The sequence below is a fragment of the Heterodontus francisci genome, chromosome 18 (assembly GCF_036365525.1).
Source record: "Heterodontus francisci isolate sHetFra1 chromosome 18, sHetFra1.hap1, whole genome shotgun sequence".
NCBI classification, from domain to species: Eukaryota; Metazoa; Chordata; class Chondrichthyes; order Heterodontiformes; family Heterodontidae; genus Heterodontus; species Heterodontus francisci.
In genome coordinates this window covers 20,781,303-20,807,352 of record NC_090388.1, presented here as the reverse complement: position 1 = coordinate 20,807,352, position 26,050 = coordinate 20,781,303, and the positions used below count along the sequence as shown (strand labels likewise).

General features: G+C 42.9%; 1 protein-coding gene across 2 annotated transcripts in view; it reads left to right on the top strand.

The window, feature by feature from the left end:
- Nucleotides 1-26,050, top strand: part of arid2 (AT-rich interactive domain 2) — a 172,334-nt gene that overhangs the window by 87,319 nt on the left and 58,965 nt on the right. The window contains exons 6-8 of one of the 2 annotated variants that reach the window (XM_068050387.1): nucleotides 1,966-2,033; nucleotides 19,660-19,726; nucleotides 23,773-24,023. In XM_068050387.1, coding sequence (XP_067906488.1) covers nucleotides 1,966-2,033; nucleotides 19,660-19,726; nucleotides 23,773-24,023 — 386 coding nt within the window. The remainder of the gene's footprint in view (nucleotides 1-1,965; nucleotides 2,034-19,659; nucleotides 19,727-23,772; nucleotides 24,024-26,050) is intronic. The other variant, XM_068050388.1, reaches the window with a different exon arrangement.

Here is a 26,050-nt window from a genome sequence, read left to right as displayed (position 1 = left end):
ATTGTATTTTGGTCATAGGTGGGAGGAAAAGCAACCGATCTTACCCCACAAGTGCATCATCTATTGCCTTTCCATTTGGTAGCAATTATGCAGTTCATGTTTTGAAGAGGCTGTGTAAAATTGATTTTGTAAAATCTATGAACTTATAGCTTTGAAAAGTAGGAATAGGGGAACTCTGGAAGATTCAGAGAATGCATCAGAAGACTTTGAAATAAGGTACAGGTTAAATAGAGAGCAAATCAGAAAAGGCATAGCCAAGGAAGAAATAATGGCCCAGATTTTGTGGTTGTAATGACGCAGAAACTGTTGGAACCTGGCATTTGCATTTGTAATGATGGCAAAACTGTCAACATTATCCGTCATTACTTTGTTCCACTAACAGCAACTTTTGGCATCCACACATGCGTAGTTAAATACTGAAATCTGGAAGTTGCTGTCAGTGATGCCCTGCTGCTCCATATGAGTCACTTTTACACAGCCTCTTTAAAGCATGAACCTGCTTAATTGCTTCCAAATGGAAAGGCAATAGATAATATGTTTGTGAGGTAAGATTTGTTGCTTTTCCTTCTACTATCCTATGACCAATACACAATATAGCAAAGAACACTATTATGAGATTGGTCATGAAATTTAATGATGACTTACTAAAGCACTATAACTAGCAGTTGTATTGCTGTTTATAGTCTTTGCATTCAACACTGAAACAGTAAATCGACTTGAACTTTGTTTTTTACTCAGTTTAAAAAAAATTGAAAATGCTAAGTCTTATTGAATGAGGGGGTAACTGAATTTTTAACGCTGTACTAAGTCATAATTACTGCTCAACAACTTCTCTGACTGTGGGAAAAACTAATTTTTATCAGTATAGAGTGTCAATCTCAGCATTTAAAAATTCTGTTATTTTTAAAATAATTCTTTTTAGTTTTTGTTATTTCAGCTTCAACCTTACTCCCATGTGTATGTCCCAGTCTTTATTTTGCTTTCTGTAAAATGATAAAAAATGATTTATAAAACCTGCTTTTTACTTCCTGCGTCACTGTCTGCGAATTCTTTCTTTGGTCTGATTGGCTGATCAACCTGCCTGCTGCTTGCACTGTTGCTAGGTGCCACAGATGGTGCCGAATTCAAAGTCATGTCTGAATAGAGGACACGAATGCTCGAGAGCCTGCTAAATCTTTGTGGACAGCTTTTCTTGAGGTCAGCGGCAAGCACTGACCCTTTGTTGCTGACCACAAAATCTCCGCCACTGTTTAGATTTTCTTTTCCGCTGCTAATATTTAATTCCACTTCCTGTTTCACTTGTGTTTATGATTGAACTTTTATTCCTTTCTTCTAATTTAATAAGGAATTCAATTATTTTTTTCTTGTGTGATTATTTTAACTAACACTTAGTACATGAAGAAAATTAGAAGCAAGTTTAGTTCTGTTCTGGATTGCATTTGGCTCAGTTGCTTATTTTTTTAAAAAAAGGTCTTCCAGGTCCTTTCACATGCAAATGATGATTTGTTACAAAATGCAAAATTAGTTATATCACATTGTAGTAGTCAGCATTGTACACTTGGATTGTTTTAAATGGTTTAGGTACACTTCATTAAATGCATGATTTGTGGATTTTCTTTGGTTAACTGTTGTAAGAAAATCTTTGAAAGTTAAGCAAAGTACTTGTCCTTTCACTTGCAATCATTAACCTAAAGGTTGCTTGTGGTTACAGCATCGTTGTTCTGTTAACATAAATTTTATGTCCATTTTTGAAAGGGTGCACTGCTAGTTGAAGCATATGCATGCAAGGTCATTTTTTGATTAACTGAAATAGCGCAAACTTTTTTGGGAAAAAAAGCTCTTGTGCATTTACTGTTGATAATGCTAAAAACTACAAGTAATTAATGAATCTTTGAAGGCTAGTCTTAAACATTGAGTATACTAGCTGTATTTTGTGCTTACTTGTCCTGATATGATTGTTTACAGCTTTGGGTACCTTGTCTTCTGTATTTGGAGCAGAATGGAAAGAAAAAACAGGCAGAGATTTTGTTAAGGTAAAAAAAAATGATGCTTAATAGATTGTATAGGTACAGTTTATTTAGTCAAATTGTATATAATGCCAAATAAAATTTGCTTAACTAATTATGATTGACTATTATAATGCACCTGTTAGCTGAAGCTGAAATATAACATTATTATTTCTGAAATCAACATTGAGGAGTGATGGCAATTGTTTTTGTTACTTTTGTTGCATTTGTTGTAATTTCTTCATTGGTCTTAAGGAAATGGTTGAGCATGGAGATAATGGTGTCAATTGTGGATGGTAGAATGATAGGATAATAGGCAAATAGGGATTCGGGGAGGTCACAGTTGATCAGCTTAACTCCATCCATCTGCCTTAGTTCCATATCCCTTTATACCCTTGTATTGCAAAAATCTATTGATCTTAGATTTAAAATTATTAATTGAGCTAGCATCTACTGCTTTTTGTGAGGCGGACCTCCACATTTCTACCACCCTTCACGTGAAAAAGTGTTTCCTAACTTCTCTCCTGAATGATGTGGCTCGGATTTTACGGTTAGGTCGTCTTGTCCTAGACTTCCGCACCCCCCCCACCTGCAGAAAAAGTTTCTCTCTCTCTTCCTTTGCAGTTTTTAGGATTTGAAAATCAAGCTGCCCCTTAGCTTTCTTAACTTTGTATACCAGAGAACATAAACATAGCTAAGGTAATCTCTGCTCTTAATCTAGCCCTTGGAGCCCTGGTAACATTCTGGTAAATCTGTGCTGCATTCCTTCAAAGGCCAGTGTATCCTTTCCAAGGTATGGTGACCAGAACTGTACAAAGTGCTCAAGGTGTCCTCTAACCAGGGGTTTGTGTAGCTCTGGAAAAGTTTTCTCTCCTTTGTATTCTAGCCCTCTAGTTATACAGTCTGACATTCCATTAGCCCTTTTGGTTATTATAATAAATGAATGAATGCAAAATTTTTTTTTAACTGCCTTTGCGTTGCGTTGGAGCAAGAATCCAGAATGCTGTAGAGTGATCAGCAAGGAACAGGCTGATTTTTACTCTCCTGAGTAATATATAGGACAAATTGTGGCATTGTACAAGGTCGGGGATCGTTGTAAGTCTTGGGGAAACCCCACTTGCATTACGCTCAATGATTAAGTAAGGCTTTCGATCTAATCCCTCATGCAGCCACCATGAAGTAGCTGGAAGCTATCAAATTTTGGATTTTATCCAGATTGTATACTCCAGCTCCAAGATCTATGTAAGGATAGATGAGAGAGACTCAACTGGATCTCTCTCAAAAGAAAGTGAGGTAAGGTTGTTCACTGCCGCGTACTTTATTCAGTGGGAGTCGTTTTAACTGTGTCCACCCAGCGTGCACTGGGCAAGTGTGTAATTAAAATCGCTCAGGTTAATTACCCTACTGGTAAGCTGCCAGAATTCTACTGTCTTCGACTTTATCCTGCTCTCCTGAGCTGGCAGTAAAGCTGGCAGGGTTTTTCTTTAAATATGCTGTTTGGATCCCAATAACGTCATAAAGACCCAACAGGAAATTTAATCCAGCCAAAAACTATTAAGTCTTTCCTTTTGTGGGGCTATGAGTTCTCCGAGGATCCACACAGAAAGCTTGGGTCTCCCCATCTCAGACTCCCCTGCACACATGTTCCTTGAAAGTAAGACGTCCCCAAAACCCGATCCTGCCATCCATCTTCTGTTGTCAATTTTCTGCTGCGTCTCACTGACTTGCTATCTGTTTTGGCACCAGTCTTTGTAAACTGTGGTTTTTAGCACCTGTACCTTCTGGGGGGAAAAATCACACACTTTGAGGGTAATTAAGCCACCCTGCACCTGAACTATCTATACTTAGATAAGTGTATGTGACCCAAAAATGAATGTGCATTTCATACTGACCAAAAAGCATGCCAGCTGGTGGATGTAGAAGGGAATAGCGCCAGAGGACTGGCAGACTATATTTAACAAGGGTGCTGGAACAAGTCTCCTCTTGGGCTTCTCTGTTGTAAAGATGATAACTCCAGCTTCTCTAGTCTCTCCACATAATTAATTCCTCATTCCTGCTACCATTCTTGTAATCTCTTCTGTACCCTCACCAAAGCCTTCACTTGCTTTCTAAAGTGTGGGGCTCAGAATTGGACACAAAACTCTAGCTGTGCAGTGCAGAACTCATGTTTTATATAAGTTTAAGACTAATGCTCCGGAGACATGAGTTCAAATCCACCGTGGCAGCTGGGGAATTTAAATTCAATTATTTAATAAATCTGGAATAAAATGCTAGTCTCATTACTATTAATCATGAAACAACAGGATTGGTATAAAAATTGGTTCACTAATGACCTTTTAGGGGAGGAAGTGTGTCGTCCTTACCTGGTCTGGCCTACATGTGACTCCAGCAATGTGGCTAACTCTTAACTGCCCACTGAAATGGCTTAGCAATCTACTCAGTTGTATTAAACCACTACAGAAACATCAAATAATAAAACCGGATGGATCACCCCACATCAACCTAAGCACTGAAAACAAGAGAGGCACACCCTGCCATGTCAACCTTGCAAAGTAATAAAATTAGAAAGTGTTGGAAATGCACAGCAGATTTGGCAGCATCTGTGGAGAGAAAAACAGTTAACGTTTCAGGTCTGTGCCTTTTCATCAGAACTGGCAAAGGTTAGAAATGTGATAGGTTTTGAGCAAGTGAAAGGTGGGTGGGTGGTGGGGGGGGGTGGGGAAGAACAACAAAAGGGAAGTTCTGTGATAGGGCAGGGGAAATTAAATGACAAAGATGTCATGGAACAGGCAAAGGGAGTGGTAAAGACAAAGCATTTGTGCAAAGAGAGTGTTCATGTCAGAATAATGAACAGCTCTCTCCGAAAGCAACAACATGAAAAACGAGTTTGAGACTGGTACATGGTTTAAAAAAAACAATCAAAATGGCAGTCATGGTCTGAAGTTGTTGAACTCAATGTTGAGTCCAGAAGGCTGTAGAGTGCCTAATCCGAAGACAAGGTGTTGTTCCCTGAGTTTGCATTGAGCTTCACTGGAAAACTGCAGCAGGCCGAGGACAGAAATGTCAGAGCAGGGTGGTGAATTAAAATGGCAAGCAACCGGAAGCTCGGAGTCATGCTTGAGGACTGAGCGGAAGCGTTCCGCAAAGCGGTCACCCGATCTGTGTCTAGTCTACCCAGTGTAGAGGAGACAGCATTGTGAGCAGTGAATACGGTATAGTAAATTGAAAAAAGTACAAGTAAATCGCTGCTTCACCTGGAAGGAGTGTTTGGAGCCTTGGAAAGTACTGCTCGCTAACATCTGGGGACTTGTGCCAAAATTGGGAGAGGTGTCCCACAGCCTAGTTAAGCAACAGCCTGACATAGTTATACTCACTGAACCATATCTTGCATCCAGTGTACCAGACTCCTCCACCACCATCTCTGCGTATGTCCTGTCCCACCTTCAGGACTGACCCACCAGAGGTGGTAGCACAGTGGTACACAGTCGAGAGGGAGCTGCCATAGGAGTTCTCTGACTCTGGACCCCATGAAGACTCATGGCATCAGGTCAAACATGGACAAAGAAACCTCCTGACATTACCACCTACCAGCCTCCCTCAGCTGATTAATCAGTGCTTCTCAATGTTGAACACCACTTGGAAGAAGCACTGAGGGCCACAAAGGCACAGATTGTACTCTGGGTGGGGGACTTCAGTGCCATTAAGAGTGGCTTGGTCGCACCACTACTGACCAAGCTGGCTTGAGTTCTCATGGACATATCTGCCAGACTGGGCCTACGGCAGGTGGTGAGACAACCTACTTGAGCTCGTCCTCACTAATCTACCTATCAAAGATGCACCTGTCCACCGTACAGTCCTTGAGGAGACAAAGTCCCATCGTCACACTGAGGAGACCATACATAGTGTTGTGTGACACTACCACTGTGCTAAATGGGATAGACTCGGAACAGATCTAGCAGCTCAAAACTGGGCATCCATGAGGCACTGTGGACCATCAGCAACAGTAGAATTATGTTCACCCACAATTTGTAACCTCATGGCTTGACATATTACTCATTCTACCATTACCATCAAGCCAGGGGACCAATCTTGATTCAATGAAGAGTGTAGGAGAGCATGTCAGGAGCAGCACCAGGCATACCTAAAAATGAGGTGCCCACCTGGTGAAGTTACAACATAGGACTACATGTATGTTAAACAGTGGGAACAACGTACTATAAAAGAGCTAGCGATCCCACAATCAACAGGTCGCATCAAAGCCCTGCAGTCTTGCCACATCCAGTTGTGAATGGTGGTGGACAATTAACTAACCGGAGGATGAGGCTCCTCAAACATTCCTATCCTCAGTGTTGGCAGAGCCCCGCATGTCAGTGCGAAAGAAAAGGCTGAAGCATTCGCATCCATTTTCAGCCAGAAGTGCTGAGTGGATGATCCATGTCAGCCTCCTCAGGAGGTCCCACCATCATCGATACCAGGCTCAGACAATTCGATTCAATCCACGTGATATCAAGAAACCACTGAAGGTGCTGGATACAGCCAAGGTTATGGACCCTGACAACATCCTGGGTGTAGCGCTGAAGACTTGTGCTCCAGAACCAGCAGCGCCCCACCTAGCCAAGCTGTTCCAGTACAGCTACGACACATCTATGCGACAATGTGGAAAATAGTCCAGGTATGGTGGAATTTAAAGTCAATTAATCAATAAAAAGTCTGGAATTGAAAGTTAGTCTCAGTAATGGTGCAGTGAAACTATCGTCGATTGTCATAAAAACCCATCTGGTTCACTGATGTCCTTTAGGGAAGGAAATCTGCCATCCTTACCTGGTCTAGCCTACATGTGACTCCAGACCCACAGCAATGTGGTTGACTCTTAACTGCCCTCTGAAATGGCCTAACAAATCACTCAGATGTAAAGGGCAACTAAGGATAGGCAACAAATGCTGGCCTTGCCAGCGATGCCCACATCTCATTAAAAAAATAAAAAAATAATTAGCAGGGACACAGGGCGGCCGGGCCATATCAGAGTCCCCATGTAAGAGAGTGAGGCTTGGCTTCCATCGACATACAGTTCACTTCGGGAGACCCATATCACGTATGGTTGGCATGACAGTGTCTGCACAGCCTAACCCACACATTTGTGTTCCCTCATGCAGATTGGCATCCACACTTGACCAAAAGGGGGTCAGACCTCCGCCTCTGAGGAGGAGGAGGAGCACTCAGAGGATGCACCGTCCCATGACTCTCCTGCACCTTCCACCAGTGCAGATACTTTCACCTCTGTGGGTTTATGTAGAATCAGGGTCAAAAGCTGGTGAGAGGACCGCACATGCACCCGAGCATCTGGCTGAAGCTGTGACAGCTGTGGCCTCTGACAGTCAGAGGACTGTGGATGGCGAGGCCCACGCTGAGCCCCAGGCTGATGACGAACCTCTGGGGTGGAGAGCACAGGGCATGCTGGAATTGTAGAGAGGGGTAAGGCAACATCTGGCAGAGATGTCCGAGGCAATGCGCAGCCATGAGCGGATGATGGAGGAGTCCATCCATGCGATGAGTGCTGCCATATCTCAGGCATGTGAGCACATGGCCACCTCTGTTGAGAATTTGGCGACCCTCATGGAGAGCCAGATCCCACAGATGCGAACAGACCTGCGCACCATCACCTTGGCCATGAGCTCAAAGCAGCAGTGGCAAGATGAGAGAAGGACAAGATGCCTGGAGTCTTCTCCAGCTCCTCGTCCTTCTCTGATGATCAGGGAAGTTCAAGTGAGCCTTGAAAGGGAGGAGGAGAGGCTGGCCTCCACAGTTGGAGGCTCCCCTCAGGGTGCTCCGAGTGTGGACGCTGGATCCTCAGCCTCTCCACCAGTGAGCTCAGCTATAATAGCTGCGATGCCTGAGGAGAGTCCTGCACCAGTGCAGGAAACCCTCAGGCAGCTGGGGCCCTCCAGGCCTCAGGCAGCCAGAGGACGGCCCCGAAGTCATCGCAGGCCAAGGGCCTCCAACCCAGCTGCTGGTGATGAGTTCACGCCTCTTGGAAACAGTTACAAATGTATGAACTTAGGGATTCATGGGTGATTGATATCTGACATGTGATACTTCATAGGTCTGGGATACTTGCCTTTATTAGCCGAGGCATAGAATATTAAGAGCAGGGAGGTTATGATGGAGCTGTATAAAATGCTAGTTCGGCCACAGCTGGAGTACTGTGTACAGTTCTGGGCACCACACTATAGGAAGGATGTGATTGCACTGGAGAGGGTGCAGAGGAGATTCACCGGAATGTTGCCTGGACTGGAGCATTTCAGCAATGAAGAGAGACTGGATAAGCTGGGGTTGTTTTCCTTGGAGCACAGAAGGCTGAGGGGGGACCTGATTGAGGTACACAGAATTATCAAGGGGGTAGATGGAAGAAACTTTTTCCCTTTAGCGGAGGTGTCAATAACCAGGGGGTACAGATTTAAGGTAAAGGGCAGGAGGTTCAGAGGGGATTTGGGGAAAAGACTTTTCACCCAGAGGGTGGTTGGAATTTGGAACACACTGCCTGAAGGGGTGGTAGAGGCAGGAACTCTCACACCATTTAGGAAGTATTTAGATGAAACCTGAAATGCCATAGCATACACGATGGGCTGAAGGGCCTGTTTCTGTGCTGTATAACTCTATGACTGTAAGCCATTCATGTTAATTGTGTAAATTGATATTCTATCATGCCTTAATTGCGAGCTGCTGACTTCACCCTTCTCCCTTTGTGTGCTGCCAGTGTAAGGACAGCCCTCATTTAAATATAATCTCCCATGGGCACTGGCACATGTTTTAGCTGGGTGTGCTAGGCACAGAACACAAATGGAAAGGAGGTGACAGACTACACACATTGAGGTGAATCTTTATTGGTTTCTCTGTGAGTGGACATCGGGGTGCCTGGAAGCGGGTAACTGAGATTGTCTCTTGCCTCCTTGGCACATTGCTCAGTCTGCCTGGCCTCCAGTGCAAGGGCTTCAACATCCAGTGCTGCTTGCTCCTCTCCCTCCTAGTCCTCCTCATCGGTGTCAGCGCACAGTTGACCACAATAATACGTGAAACCCTCACTGGGGCATGTTGCAGGGTTCTACCAGATCGACCGAGGCAGCGGAATCTCATCTTCAACAGCCCAATGGCCTGCTCAGTGGTCACTCGGGTAGAGCTGTGGCAAGTGTTGTACCTGTCCTGCACTGCATCTCTAGGGTTCCTCACAAGCGTGAGGAGCTAAGTCTTCAATCGGTAGCCCTTGTCCCCGAGAATCCATCCCTGAAAAGCTGTGGTACCTGGGATGTTGAAGTATGTAGGCATCGTGGCTGCTTCCCAGGAAGTGGGCACACACCTGCAGGAAATGCTTTCAGTGGTCGCAGACCAGTTGAACGTTGATGGAATTAAAGCCCTTCCTGTTGTTCAAGGTGGTTGGCTGGTCCGTTGGAGCCTTGATGGCCACGTGTGTGCAATCTATCACACCTTGCACCTGGGGAAATAGACTGGCCCCGAATCTGATGGCTCTCTCAGCCTGACTGTCAGGGTCAGTCCGGTGCCACCCTTTGTTGTCAGTTCTTTTGAAAAGGGCATTAGTTACCTCCTTGATGCAGCGGTGGGTTTCTGCCTGGGCGACCCCATGCATGTCCCTGGTGGATGCTTGGAATGATCCTAGCACGTAAAAGTTTAGTGCCGCTGTGATCTTCAGGGCCACTGGCATAGGGTGAACCCAGAATCCCATAGGTCGCAATTCATCCCACAGCAGGGTGCATAAGTCGGTGACTGCCTGTCTGGAGAAGCGCAGTCTTTGCTGACGATGCCATTTGGAGGTAGCTGATTTGTGTCTGGTACGCTCTCTGGCACAGGTGGGCCCTTGGCATGGCCAGCTGCGTCGTCATGGAGTTTCATGGGCAGGCGCAGCTGCCTCTTGGCCCTCTCTCCGTCAGAGGCACCGCATCACGGCACGGGGGTCCAAAAAGACAGGGTGATTGAGACCCATTCCAGGTAACCATCGAGTGCTGTCGATGCTGAGGCGATCCTGCCCTGGCATCTAAGCTTTTGTTACTTCTCATGGCAGACTTCCCAATGGCCCTCAGTGCCTACCGTTGCTGATGGCCAACCCTCTCACCGAACAGTATGGGCAACCACACTTCTCACTCAAAAGTTTGTTCACCTGATACAGCCACCTGAACTCAGGCCTGTTTCCGAGGCCCCGACCCCTCCCTTGTAGAGTGCACTGCACTACAGTCCGAAAATGGCCTTCACAGCCCCCTCTTTCCCCGACCCAGTTCTGTTCATGGCTGCCTACCCGTCGTGGCAGTGAAGCCTCGCTTTGGTGCCGCCAACTTTTAAGGGTCGTGAACCCGAAGGCTTCCAAATGCTGTCCACCAGCCACTTAATTCCAAGCCTCCTATTGAGTCGTGCCGAATTAGAGGCAAATGCAATAAAATTAACTGCTCAGCAATTTAAAATACATTCCCGTTATGTCAGGCGGGGATTCCGCCTTGGTACTCTCATGCTGCTGACAAAATCTGGAACCGATTTTCCAATGCCGGAATTCTGGGCCGACACTTCTGTGCGATTCTCCATCCCCCTACGCCACGATTCCCACTTCAGACAGCCCCATTATATTCTGCCCTGAGCCTCTCTTTAAAAGCATAGGATTGCATATGCTTTTATTAACTGCTTTGTTAACCTGTCCTGTCATGTTCTAAGATTGATGCACAAACACCCCCAGTTCTCTTCGTTCTTGCACCCCCTTTAAAATTGTATCATTTAGCTTGCATTGTCTTTCCTCATTCTTCCTACCAAAATGTATCATCTCATACTTTCCTCCATTGAATTTCATCTGCCATATGCCTGCCTGTTCCACCATTCTATGTCGTCTTGAAGTCTATTACCATCATCTTCCTCCCTGTTAACAATGCTGGGGAGGATGTTCATCTCTATTTATTTGATAAATCTATAAGCAATGCTGCATATTTTCAATTTTTCCATAATTGTATGGAGAAAACCTGATCTGAAGGAAGCTGGTGACTTCTGTCTGCTCCAGTTTCTGTGCAAACTACCAACACATGTTCACATCATTTCTGCTAAATGCTTTTTTGGGTTCTGTAGAAGAGGTGCCTATTGTGCAGTGAAGATTTTATATTTGAGTTTACCTATCTGGAGCATACTTGCAGATTTAACCCAGAAAACAAAAGTCCATTGCAAAAACAAAAGGATTTACTGAAGTGAATGATGTTACAACCAAAGTCATGGACTGCAGCGGTTCAAGAAGGCAGCTCACCACCACCTTCTCAAGGGCAATTAGGGATGGGCAATAAATGCTGGCCTGGCCAGCATCGCCCACATCCCATGAATGAATTAAAAAAAATGGTGGGAGAAATGCACTGTTAATTCAGTCCCACTTCTCCACGGGTCACAGCATATCAATAAATTTTTCCCACCTCTGGGTACTGCCTGTGTGGAGTTTGCAAGTTCTCCCTGTGTCTGCGTGGGTTTCCTCCGGGTGCTCCGGTTTCCTCCCACAAGCCAAAAGACTTGTAGGTTGGTAGGTAAATTGGCCATTATAAATTGCCACTAGTATAGGTAGGTGGTAGGGAAATATAGGGACAGGTGGGGATGTTTGGTAGGAATATGGGATTAGTGCAGGATTAGAATAATTGGGTGGTTGATGGTCGGCACAGACTCGGTGGGCCGAAGGGCCTGTTTCAGTGCTGTATCTCTAAACTAAAAAAAAATAAACTAAACCTACTGAAGAATAGCCAATTAGGCTTTATTTGTCCCCCAGAATAAAGCGCACTAACCAAGTTTCTTTAAACAACATTAACTGTTTATTAGAAAAAAAAGTCTTAACTACTAATGAGATATATCTATATATATGAAAGCTCCTTATTTCACTAGTCCTCATGCACGCATACATACGTTGAATAAAAAGGTTAACCAGGAAAAAGGATTTTGGTTTACAGCTGTTTCTTAGGAGTAGGAGGAATAATAAAATAAATCAGTTTGTCATGTTCTGGTAGGAAATTCTTTGGTTGGTGAGGTGTCCCAGAGTCGAATAGTCGGGTGCTACTCAAAGTCTCTCCAGGCGAAGTTGATGAACATTCTGTAATGGGTAGGCATTCAAGGCAATTTGGCTACAGCAGGCATCACATAGGTCCTTCAGCAGGGTGTAGCAACAGGTCTGCTTTGGACTCTCAGCCGCGGTATAGCAGTAGAAGCTTTCTTCAGGTTCCAGGATTTCTGAAAACACAGGAGGAAACATAGAAAATAGGAGCAGGAGTAGGCCATTCGGCCCTTTGGGCCTGCTCTGCCATTCAAAAAAGGTCATGGCTGATCATCTATTCAGTACCCTGTTCCTGCTTTCTCCCCATATCCCTAGATCCCTTTGGCATTAAGAAATATATCTATCTCCTTGAATATATTTAATGACTTGGCCTCCACCGCCTTCTGTGGTAGAGAATTCCACAGGTTCACCACCCTCTGAGTGAAGAAATTTCTCCTCATCGCGGTTCAAAATGGCATATCCCGTATCCTGAGACTGTGACCCCTGGTTCTGGACTCCCCAGCCATCGTGAACATCCTCCCTACATCTAGCCTGTCTAGTCCTGTTAGAATTTTAAAGGCTTCTATGAGATCCCCTCTCATTCTTCTAAACTCTAGTGAATATAGGCCTAGTCGACCCAATCTGTCCTGATATGTCAATCCTGCATCCCAGGAATCAGCCTAGTAAATGTTCTTTGCACTCCCTCCCTGGCAAAAACATCCTTCCTCAGATAAGGAGACCAGAACTGCAGACAATACTCCAGATGTGGGCTCACCAAGGCCTTGTATAACTGCAGTAAAACATCCTTGCTCCTGTACTCAAATCCTCTTGCAATGAAGGCCAGCATACCATTCGCCTTCCTAACTGCTTGCTGCACCTGAATCCTAGCTTTCAGCAACTGGTGTACAGGGATACCCAGGTCTCGTTGCACCTCCCACTTTCCCAATCTATCACCATTCAGATAATCCGCCTTTCTGTTTTTACAACCAAAGTGGATAACCTCACATTTATCCACGTTATGCTGCATCTGCCATGCATTTGCCCACTCACCCAACTTGTCCAAATCACATTGGAGCCTCTTTGCATCCTCCTCACAGCTCACATTCCCCCCCAGCTTTGTGTCGTTCTTCAAACTTGGAAACGTTACATTTAGTTCCCTCACCCAATTCATTAATATATATTGTGAATACCTGGGGCCCAAGCACTGATCCCTGCGGTACCCCACTAGTCACTGCCTGCCACCTGGGAAAAGACCCGTTTATTCCTACTCTTTGTTTCCTGTCTGTCAGCCAATTCTCTATCCATGCCAGTATATTACCCCCAATCCCATGTGCTTTAATTTTGCACACTAACCTCTTATGTGGGATCTTATAAAAAGCCTTCTGAAAATCCAAATACACCACATCCACTTGTTCTCCCTTATCTATTCTACTAGTTACATCCTCAAAAAACTCCAGTAGATTTGTTGAGCATGATTTCCCTTTCATAAACCCATGCTGACTTTGTCCAATCCCATTTATGCTTTCCAGGTGTTCTGCTATCACATTCTTTATAATAGATTCTACCATTTTCCCTACTACTGGTGTAAGGCTAACTGGTCTGTAATTCCCTGTTTTTTCTCTCCCTCCTTTTTTAAATAGTGGGGTTACATTTGCCACTGTCCAATCTGTAGGAACTGCTCCAAAGTCTATAGAATTTTGGAAGATGACCACCAATGCATCCACTATTTCCAGGGTCACTTCCTTTAGTACTCTGGGATGTAGATTATCAGGTCCTGGGGATTTGTCAGCCTTTAACCCCATTAATTTTCCTAGCACTTTTTTTTTACTAATATTGATTTCCTTCAGTTCTTCCCTCTCATTAGACCCTTGGTTCCCGAACATTTCTGGGAGGATATTTGTGTCCTCCCTTGTGAAGACAGAACCAAAGTATGTGTTTAATTGTTCTGCCATTTCTTTGTTCCCCATTATAACTTCCCCCATTTCTGACTATAAGGGACCTACATTTGTCTTCACTAATCTTTTTCTTTTCACATATTTATAGAAGCTTTTACAGTCAGTTTTTATGTTCCCCGCAAGTTTACTCTCATACTCTATTTTCCCCAGCTTAATCAACCTCTTTGTCCTCCTTTGCTGAATTCTAAACTGCTCCCAATCCTCAGACTTGCTGCTTTTTCTGGCAATTTTATATGCCTCCTCCTTGGATCTAATACTATCCCTAATTTCTTTTGTAAGCCACGGTTGAGCCACCTTTCCGGTTTTATTTTTGCGCTAGACAGGAATGAATAATTGTTGTAATTCATACACATATTCTTTTAAATATTATCCATTGCCTATCTACCGTGAACCCTTATAGTAAAGTTCCCTAATCTGCCATAGCCAACTCGTGCCTCATACCTTTGTAGTTTCCTTTATTTAGATTCAGGACCCTAGTTTTGGATTCAACTACTTCACTCTCCATCTTAAAGAAAAAATCATTAATGAGGAAACAGGAACCACACTGCATGCAGGAATTCTTCAGAGACAGGAGGCAATAGGAAGCTGCCATCTTTCAAATACCGGGTTTCTTTTCAAGTGAAGCATGTTTTCTTTACAGAGAGAGGCCTTATTTGAGTCTTCCACTTGGATCAGAAACCGAATTCCAAATGCCTGCTCTTTGTCCAACTCACTGGTTTTTAAAAGGGTTAAAAAAAAAAGTAAACCTTCCTGAGCTGATCACAATACCAGACAGCATGTCCCCTGTTCTAAGTGTTGCTCTGAGGAGGTCAAAAACCCCTGGCTGGCTTCCTTGAAACTGCTTGCTTTTCCCATTCTTGTATACAAAGTCAACATGCAAAAATTTCAGCTATTTGCAGGTGTCCATGGCCTCTGAAAATCCTTTTTTCAGTTTTTTAAAACACAGAAATCTAAGATTTTAGTACAAAATAAAATCTCTTGTAACAATGAGAAAGCAATTTTCAGCGGTTCAAGAAGGTAGCCCACCACCACCTTCAAGGGCAATTAAGGAAGGGCAATAAAAGCTGGCCTAGCCAGTGACGCCCACATCCCATGAACGAATAATTAAAAAAAATTATCTGATGCCAAATGTAAAGGTGGTGTAAGTTGTGTACCTATTGTTATGAAAGTGCTTCTATTTTTTAATCTTTTGAGAACTCGTGGCTGAAGATTGTGGAGATGAATTAATTGGGGACTGTAAGTGTTTCTAGAATCCTCTCCTTATCATTAAGTCCAGGCAAACAGGCCCGGGTGAAAGCAGAAATCCTATACATGTTGGAAAACCACCTAATTGAACCCATTCAAAGCAGCTGGAGTTCCCCAGTGTTGTTAGAGCCTAAACCTGGCAGTTCAACTAGATTTTGTATCGACTACAGAAAGGTTAATGCACTAACAAAGGCAGACTCCTACCTAATTCTCTGCTTGGAAGACTGTATTGACAGAGTTGGCAGTGCCACGTTTCTTACCAAAAGAGATTTGTTGAAGGGATATTGGCTGGTTCCTTTAACACCCTGAGCTGAAGAAATATCGGCCTTTGTCACACAAATATCGGCCTTTTCCAATGTCGAGTGATGACAGTCAGGCTAAAAAATGCCTCAGCCACTTTCCAGAGACTAATAAACCAAGTGGTAGTCTGTGTTCTTAACTGTGTGGTTTACCTTGATGATGTACTGGCGTACAGTGACACTTGGAAAGGACCACTTGGAACAACTTGAAGCTCAGTTTAGAAAATTACAGTCAGCTGATATGGTAATAAACCTTGTCAAAAGTGAATTTGCAAAAGCGCAGGTAACCTACCTAGAGCATATAGTAGGACAAGTGTTGCCAAGAACCGCAAAAGTACAAGCATTTATGGAGTTTCCTGCTCCTAAGACTAAATGAGAAATGTTTTTGGGGATGTGTGGTTTCTACCACAAGTTTGTACTAAGTTTTAATACTATTGCTGCTCCACTGACAGATTTGCTTCAAAAAAGAAAGCCTAGATACTGTGGTCAGGAGAGTGCCAAGCATCTTTTGAGAGGCTCCAAGCCATTTTGGTCAGTGAACCAGTGTTGGCTACCCCAAATTTCACGAAGCCCTTCAAGGTAGCAATTGATAGTGATGTGGGGGTCGATGCAGTCCTGTTACATGAATCGGGCATAGAAAGGCCAGTGGGATACTTTTCCAAAAAGCTAAATCGACACTAAAAGAGATACTCCACAGTGGAAAAGGACACTGGTATATAGTGATCATAACCCCCTAGCCTTTGTGGAAAAATTCAAAAACAAGAATGCCAGACTATTTCAATGGAGTTTACTATTGCAGCCCTATTACTTAAAAATTATCCACATTGTGGGGAAAAATAATGTAATTGCTGATGCTTTGTCTAGAACTTAACCTTGGTTTGAATTATTTGAATACAAAGATGATTCAGGGCAGAACTGTGTTAGTTACAGGTAAAGAGTAAATGAGAACGAGTGTGTAAATGTGTTTTAGTATTTTTTCGTCTTCTGTTTTTTTCCCACTCTTTGTATTTAAAGATGACGTTTCATTCCTCCAAGGATGGAGGTGTTATGAAAGTGCTTCTATTTTTAAATGTTTTTTTGAGGACTCATGGTTGATGATTGTGGAGATGGATTCATTTGGGACTGAAGTGATTCTGTAGATGCTGGACTGTGGTTTTTTAAAAAAAAAGTCATTAGAAGGACTTGAGCTTTCTGTTTAAAAACATTTACTGGATGTCACATGTCTTCAGCTAAGTAAACAGGTGCCTTATGACTATGGCAGTTGTTTACAGGGAATTGACATGTCAAGATTTATGGTGGTCAAGAGTTGGTTTCGTTTTGGACTCTTTTGATTCAGTTGGGGCTAGCCTGCTAAAAGAGAAACACCCAACTCATCTTTTCTCCAACTCTGAGAAACCTTGAGAATCCCGTGTCTGATAACTAAAACCCCTGAAGCTGGGTTTCTCTTGGAAAGCCTGCCAGATTAATTCTCGATGCCGCCTGAAAAGAACTGCTCCAGAAAGATCCCAGTGTCCGCCGTCTACACGTATTTGGGATGCCAGAATAAAGGGTTAATTGATACCATTCCATATTTTTTCCTTCTCCTTCAAGAATTAACTAGTATTTGGCCAAAGTATTTTTTTGCCTATTTTTGTAAAAAAAAAATCTTTGCAGAGAAACGTATGGAGGGGTTTATGTCATCCAAGGCCTGCAGTTTATATGCGCAGGAGGCAGTGTTTGAACTGAACTCATTCATTTGGAAACATTGAAAATAGACAGTTGTGCCCATCTCTTTATTCAGAGTAATAAAATGAACATTTAAGCTTGTAGAACTAGTTGGGTGAGCCATGAAAATTACTCATTTTACTTTAAGCCTTTCCATACAGCTCTCGGCAATGTATCAGAAGGGCTTCCAGTTATGATTTAAAACTATATATAGAATGTTCATTGTCATAATGGTAGGGGTGCTCCCAGGCTCCACAAGGAAAGCTTAGGCCTCCTCTGCCCAGCAGCAGACAAATTAGGGGAGCTTGTGAGATGCAAAATTCTTGGCACAGACACTTGTGCACAGCATTGGACAGAACAGTTCTGTAATAGATAAAAAGGAATATATTGGCCTGGGTATTGCATTGAGAATAAGTGTTATTGCTCAGCTTTGTTATTTATGGAGTAAATAGAACAGCAACTTCTGGAGTCCGCACATGCGTAAACATAGAAATCTGGAAGTTGTGGTCCAAGTTACCCTACCTCTCCACAGGCTGCACTATAGCAGTACCTTATCGACAGATTCAGCATTAAAATCAATGTAAGAGCATGAGGTTGTGGTACTTGCCCACTAGTTATCCACTAAACACGGCAGAAAAAGCTGGGGCTGGTGCATTCAGGTGTAAATTAACTTTTAATAGCATGATAAGTCATAATTACTGCCAAACAACCTCTCTGGTACTGAAAATTTAACTTTACAATTGTGGACTCTCATTCCTTCAGAAATTACAATGCTGGCGATTTTTTTTTTTACAAATTAAAAAAAAATTCTGTCTCAATCTCATCTTTTGTTTCCTCTCTTTGTTTTGCTTTCCATGCATAATTGAAATCTAATCTATACTTCTTGGTTTAGACTCTCTGGACTGAATTTTCCCGGTCCCACGGAGACAGGTTTGGATTCGGCACTAAGAGAAAAATTAGAGAATCTTGTGTTGGGGCAGCTCCCCAATGCATTCCTGCAGGAGACGAGGTCTGACTGGCACCGGTTACCCACCCAGCAGCGTCAGGTAGCTAATTAGGCTCAAATAAGTCCCCACTGGGGGTGAAATTGGTGAGATGGCCGCTTGGCAGCAGGCCGGACCAGCCAGTGAGGCCTCCTTTTAAATTATCCCCAAGTTGTCAGCACTTTCCCCCCCCCCCCCCTCCCGCGACACGGGTGCCAAAGGGTCACTATTGTGGCCACAGGCCATCCTGTAGAGGGGGACCTCCTCCACACTGATAGCCAGGCAGCTGTGTCCACACTTATTTTTACATTTTTATAATTCGTCAGAGGGTGTCTCCATTTTGAGGTGCCCTCCCATTCACTTACTTACATCGACAGTGCCCATCCCTTCCTGTGGGGTTGTCAACTGGACATAGCTGCAGGCCCTCCTATTGGGCGTGCCGGTTCCCTGCTCTGCCCGCCATCCTTAATTGGATGGGGCTTCAAGAGGAGGCTTCTTAATTGGCGATCCAGAATTGAGCGCAATGTAAAGGCCCCGACTGTTTCAGCAAAATCCAGCACGCTGTCTGTGAGGATTCTTCAGTCTGATTGGTTGAAGAGCCATGTTGTTGCTTGCCTTGCTCACACATGCCACAGATTTTCTGTAGAGAGCATTGCGCTAGTTCATGCATTAGCAGCAAGTCTCTGCTGAAAAGGCCACCTGTCAAGAGTAGTGAACAGCAAGTGCTGTTCCTTCACTGCTGTCTGCAAAATGCAGACGCCAGTCTGGTTAAAAATTGCAATATATTTGAGGAGTTATTCATTATTTGCTTAAGCATCATCATTTCTGGTTTGCAGTCCAAACTATTCAAATATAATAGCCACTAAAGTCCAGTTTTTCCTCAAACTTTAAACAGTTTCTAGGTTGTAAGGAATTAAAAAAAAACTCACCTTAAAGCTCTAGCTGACATTAGAAATTAAAAACCTTCAGCAATAACAGATGAGCATTTTGATACACTTGGATAATTTGGGGAGTGGTTAAGTTCTATAATTATTCAGAATTTTAGGATGAGCAAATTATGTTTAGGTTTCTACGTTCAACACTTGTATGTTCTGTACTCGTGTATATATAGATGCACATACATTTCAAAGAATGTATATATACTTAGCATCTTTGAAATGTTATCTAATAAACCTCTATCACCTGATGATTATTTGTCACTCCTTCACATCTTTAAAAAGAAAGTATCCAGAATGACCACTGTTGCAGTGCCTTTTATAACACTCCTAACGATGACATTTTGAAGAACTGTTGCATGAATTTATCTTTGCGGCTTAGATTTCAAATGCAGTTTCACTGTGCATACTGTTTAATAAAATTTCAATAAGAAATTTGTTATGCTTTGGATAATTTAAAATGGCCTCTGTGTTTTGACTTTTATAGTTCTGGAAAGACAATGTTGAAGATAATGAAATTCGGGAACTCATTTTTAGGAGTAATGGATCACAAGGTTAGTCAAGTAATTTTTTGAAAGCTTGAGCTAGAATGAATATTTAACTGAAAATTGATATTTACTATTCATTGCACTATGTTTTTATGGCCTTGAGGTAGCAACTGCAGCATGTGAATGTTCAATATGTTGTATAGGAGAATGTTTTTTTTAAAAAAAACTAGATTGTCACCCTTGGTTTTCATGTGGTGAGTTCCCAATCTCTATTGCATTCTTGAGGGAATGGAGCAGAGGTCAATGACTTTTCCCAATGGGGAAAGAAGGAACATCAGAAACCTTTCGTCCTGTTTTACCACTTTGTTTCCTCAGAATCACAGAATTGTTACAGCACAGAAGGAGACCATTTAGCCCATGATGTCTGCACTGGCTCTCTGAAGGAGCAATTCACCTAGTACTACTCCCCTGCCTTCTCCCCATTACCCTGTACATTTTTCCTGATCAGATAATCTAATTTCCTCTTGGAATGCCTCGATTGAATCTGCCTCCACCACATTCTCGGTAGAGGTCGGTTAGCTCAGTTGACTAGACGGCTAGAGTGTGATTTCAATCCCTGCACCAGCTGTGCTAGGTCATGGAGGCCTGCCTCTTTGATTTTCCCCATTCTTGAGGAGTGGTGCCCCTCAAGCTATGCATTACCAACTGTCTCTCTCTAATGGAGAGAGATGCTTATGGTCCTTTGGGACTACGGCTAGAACAACAACAATACTGTCAGGCAGTGTATTCCAGATCCTAACCACTCGCTGGGTGAAAAAGTTTTTCCTCATATCTCCATTGCTTCTTTCGCCAGTTACCCTAAAGCTGTGCCCTCTTGTTCTCGATCCTTCCACCAGTTTTTCCCTATCTACTCTGTCCAGACCCCTCATGATTTTGGATACCTCTATCAAATCTCCTCTCAACCTTCTCTGCTCCAAGGAAACCAGTCCCAGCTTCTCCATTCTATCCACATAACTGAAGTTCCTCACCCAGAACCATTTTTGTGAATCTTTTCTGCACTCTGTCTAACGCCTTAACATTTTTCCTTAAGTCTGGCACCCAGAACTAGACACAATACTCTAGTTGATGCCGAACCAGTGTTTTATACAAGTTCAACGTAACCTCCTTGCTTTTGTACTCTGTGCCCCTCTTAATAAAGCATAGGATGCTGTATGCTTTATTAAACGCTCTCTCAACCTGTCCTGCCACCTTCACTGATTTATGCACATACACACCCAGGTCCCCCTCTCCTGCACCCCCTTTAGAATTGTACCCTTTATTTTTTTTTATTGTCTTTCCGTGTTCTTCCTGCCAAAATGAATCATTTCACACTCTCTGCATTAAATTTCATCTGCCACCTGTCTGCCATTCCACCAGCTATTCTCTGTTTCCTGTCACTCAGCCACTTTCATATCTGTGTTGCTGCTCAGTTTTATTCCATGAGCTATAACTTTGCTCGCAAGTCTGTTGTGCGGCAGTTTATCAAATGCCTTTTGGAAGTCCGTGTACGCCACATCAACAGCATTATCCTTATCAACCCTCTCTGTTATCTGATCAAAAAAGCTCCTGCAAGTTAGTTGAACATGATTTGCCTTAAAGAATCCATGCTGGTTTTCCTTAACTAACCCACATTTGCCCAAGTGACTATTAATGTTGTCCAGAATTATTCTTTTGAAGAAGCTTCAATGCCACTGAGGGTAAACTGACCTGCAGTTGCTGGGATCATGTTTACACCCTTTTTTGAACAAGGGTGTAACATTTGCAATTCTCCAGTCCTCTGGCACCACCCCTGAGTCTAAGGAAGACTGGAAAATAATGGCCAGTGTCTTCACAATTTCCACTTTTACTTCCCTCGGTTGTCCTTGGATGCATCTCATTCGGTCCAGGTGGCTGATCAACTTTAAAGTACTCACAGCCTATCCAATACCTCCTCCTTATCAATTTTAAACCTTTCAAATGTCCTCAATTATCACCTCTTTCACCATGACCCGCGCAGCATCTTCCTTGGTAAAGATAGATGCAAAGTATTCATTTAATACCTCAGCTATGCCCCCTGCCTCCATGCATAAATCCCCTTTTTGGTCCCTAATCGTCCCCATTCCTCCTTTTTACCACCCTTTTATTATTTATATGCCAACAGAAGACTTTTGGATTCCCTTTTTGTTAACTGCTAGTCTTTTTTCATACTCTTTCTTTGCTTCTATTATTTGTTTTTTCACTTCCCCTCTGAACCTTCTGTATTCATTCTGGTTCTCGGTTGTATTATCCACCTGACATCTGTCATAAGCACACTTTTCCTTCTTCACCTTGATCTCTATTTCTTTTGCCAACCAGGGAGCTCTGGATTTGTTTGCCTGATCTTTCCCCTTTGTGGGAATATACCTTGACAGTGCCCGAACTATCTCCTCTTTAAAATTGTTCAGTTACTGTTTTGTCTGCCAACCTATGATTCCAATTCCCAGATGCATTCTTACCCCATTGAAGTTGCCTTTCCCCCAGTTAATTATTCTTACTGTGGATTGTTTCTTGTCCTTTTCCATAACCAACCTAAACCTTATGATACGATGATCACTGTCCCCTAAATGTTCCCCTACTGACACTTGATCCACTTGGCCCACCTCATTCCCAAAAACTCGGTCTAGCAGTGCCTCCTTTCTCAATGGACTGGGAGCATACTGCTGTAGAAAATTGTTCTGAACACACTCTAGGAACTCTTGCCCCTCTCTGTCCTTTACACTACTATTATCCCAGTCTATATTCAGAAAATAAAAAAAATAAAAAAAAAAAATAAAAAAAAAATAAAAAAAATAAAATCATTCAAGTCCCCCATTATAATTACATTATAATTCTCGCACCTCCGCAATTTCCTTGCAAATTTGTTCCCTGCATCTTTCCCACTCGTCGTTGGCATATAGACTACACCGAGCAATGTAATTGCACTATTTTTGTTCCTTAGCTCTAGCCAAATAGATTCTATCCTTGACCCCTCTGGGACATCTGCTCTGTCCAGCGCTGCAATGTTCTCCTTAATACTGTCACTTTTCTTTCCATTTTCTATCTTTCCTGAGCACCTTGTATCCAGGAATATTTACTAGCCAGGTTTCTGTTATCGCCGCATCTTTTTTCCACATGGCAACCTGCTCCTGTAACTTAGAAATCTTATTTACCACACTCCCACATTCACATACATGCACAGTAACCCTAATTTAGACTTTATTATTTTCTCCCTTACTCTGACCCCACCTGATAACTTGCTATTTCTTACTCTAGTGCTATCTGTCTCTCCTAGTATTCTGTGCACCTTGGTATTCCTTTCTGATATTTCCTCCTGGTTCCCATACCCCTACCAAGTTAATTTAAATCCTTCCCAGTAGCACTAGCAAATCGGTCTTGGCTCTGTTTAGGTGTGACCTGTCTGGCCTGTACAGGTCCCATCTCCCCCAGAGCTACTGCCAATGTCCCAGGAATCTAAAATTCTCCCTCCTGCACCATCTGTTCAGCCATGCATTCATCTGCTTTATCCTCCTATTTCTATACTCGCATGTGGTACTGGCAGTAATCGGGAGATTACTACTTTTGAGGTCCTGCTTGCTAATTTTCCATCTAACTTCCTAAATTCTAACTGCAGGACCATATCCCTGTTTCTGCCTATGTTATTGGTACCAATATGGACTACATGTAGAATAGATAGGTGCTTGATGGCCGGCACGGACACGGTGGGCCGAAGGGCCTGTTTTTCTGTGCTGTATAACTCTATGACGACTGCTGGTTGTTGTACCTCCCCACCGCCCCGCCCCCCCCCCCCACCCCACGTCCTCAGGGTGCTCTGCAGCCATTCAGTGACATCCTTGACCTGGCACCAGGGAGGGAACACACCATCCTGGATTCACATCTGTGGCTGCAGAAACACCTGCCTATTCCCCTAACTATCGAATCTGCTAACACTATTGCTTTTCCTGTCGCCTTTGTGCCCCCCCCCCCCCCCCCCCCCCATACAACTGAGTCATTGTATTTTTGTTCAGGTATCCAGATTTTTTACGTCTTTAAATTAATAAAAAATCAATTTTATATAGGTACAAGTATAGAAATGGATATGGAGACATCTTTATTCCACCCCCCTCATAAAGTGGGCATCAATGATGTTGAGGGGCAACGTGTACTTCAGATAGCAGTAATTCTTCGGAATTTGTCATTTGAGGAAGGAAATGTCAAGCTATTGGCAGCTCATCGTACATGTGTCCGTTTCCTGTTGTTATGTTCCCATTGTCGGTATGCTTCTCTCAAGCAACTGGGGCTGGACACATTGGGTAACGTAGCAGCTGAGGTACGACATTATTCTGACTAACAGTGCATTTCAGTTACTAAAATTGTATATATTCTGTGCTCTTACAAATCGTAATTTAAATTGGATGATAGTGATAATGTATCCAGCGTAAAAGATATTTATGCGACTTAACTCCAGAGAAAAGATTGTTTTGTAATTGTATATGCAAATTTGTCCCATTAATATAATTTTTGTGTAACTGTAAATTTCATGAAGGTAATGTTTTTTGAGTTTAGGGAATAATCTACTTGTGTGTGGAACTGGTGAGATTTCCTAAGTTTTATAAATGTTTGGTGCCTACTGTACGTGGAGAGAAAAAATAAAATAATCTGTATCTAAACATTATGGTAGGAATTTCATGATGTGTTACATACCTTATGATAGGAAGGAAATGATGTAGTTTGACTTTTAAAAAATTTTTTTGCCCCACAAATGTTTGCGTAAGCTGTGGCCAACTTTTTGAAAGCTTAAGAGCCAGAACAAAATTTGAGTTTGTCAAAGAATTGTAAGCCTTTTTCATTTCTCCTTAATTGAACCTAGGCCATGTGCTCAATTAAGAAATGTGTTCAAATCTCCAGCACCAATTACATACTCATTTGCACACCTTGGACCTAGCACTTGACTTGATACACTTGCTATTTTCATTATGTGCCGTTCGATCATCCCAGCTGTTGATATCTCTTAGTCAATAAAAATTTATCAATTAATTTGTCTCTGGTGACAGTGCAATATTTGCCACAATATTTATTTTACATTTAAAGCTCCAGTTTCACTTTCACTCGAACATGTGATCTGTTGCTCCTTCCACTATGCTGCTGCTTTTTCTTCATATTGCCATTCCAAAACATGCAGGTTAGGATGCCTACCTCTATTATATAACACAACTTACCTGAGCCACGTGCAAATTGGCATATCGCAAATAAGCTTGGAGAAATGAATGCGTGGCTCAAAGACTGGTGTGGTAGAAGTGGGTTCCGGTTCGTGGGCACTGGTGGTGGGCTGTATCGCTGGGATGGTCTACACCTGAACCAAGCTGGGGCTGGTGTTCTAGCAAGCTGCATAATTAGGGAAGTAGAGAGGGTTGTAAACTAAATAGTAGGGGCAAGGAATCAAATTTGGGAAGACGTCGTAAATCAAAAAGTCGAGACAAAACAAGAGAGAAAGATATTAATATGGGAACTGATAAACAGACCGTGACAGGAAGGGACAGAGAGTATAAATCTAAGAGTAAATCAGCAGTCAAGGCTAGACGTTAAAAAAAAAATGAAAGGAGAAAACTAAAGGCTCTGTATCTGAATGCACGTAGCATTCGAAACAAAACAGATGAACTGATGGCGCAAATAGAAATATATAAGTATCATCTGATAGCCATTACAGAGACATGGCTGCAGGATGACATAGATTGGGACCTGAATATTGAAGGGTACATGACCTTTAGGAAGAACAGGAAGCTCGGAAAAGGTGGAGGGGTGGCTCTGTTAATTAATGATGGTATTAGCACATCAGAGAGGGATGACCTGAGTTCAGGAAACTGCGATATAGAAGCAGTTTGGGCAGAGATGAGAAATGATAAAGGCAAGAAGTCGCTTGTGGGAGTGGTGTACAGGCCCCCTAACAGCAACTACAAGGTAGGACAGAGTATAAAGGAAGAAATAATGGGAGCTTGTCAGAGAGGTACGGTGATTAGTCATGGGGGATTTTAATCTACATGTAGACTGGAAGAATCAGATGGGCAAAGGTAGCCTAGATGAGGAGTTCATAGAATGTTTTTGGGATAGTTTCTTAGAACAGTAGGTTCTCGAGCCAACCAGAGAGCAGGCTATACCAGACCTGGTATTGTGCAACGCGATAGGATTAATTGATGACCTCATAGTGAAGGTGCCCCTAGGTAGCAGCGATCATAATACAATTGAATATTACATTCAATTTGAGAATTTTAAAGTTAAAATAAGGGCAATTAGGAGGGCATGAAAGCAGAGCTAGCTAAAGTGAACTAGCAAATCAGGTTAAGGGATAGATCAATTGAG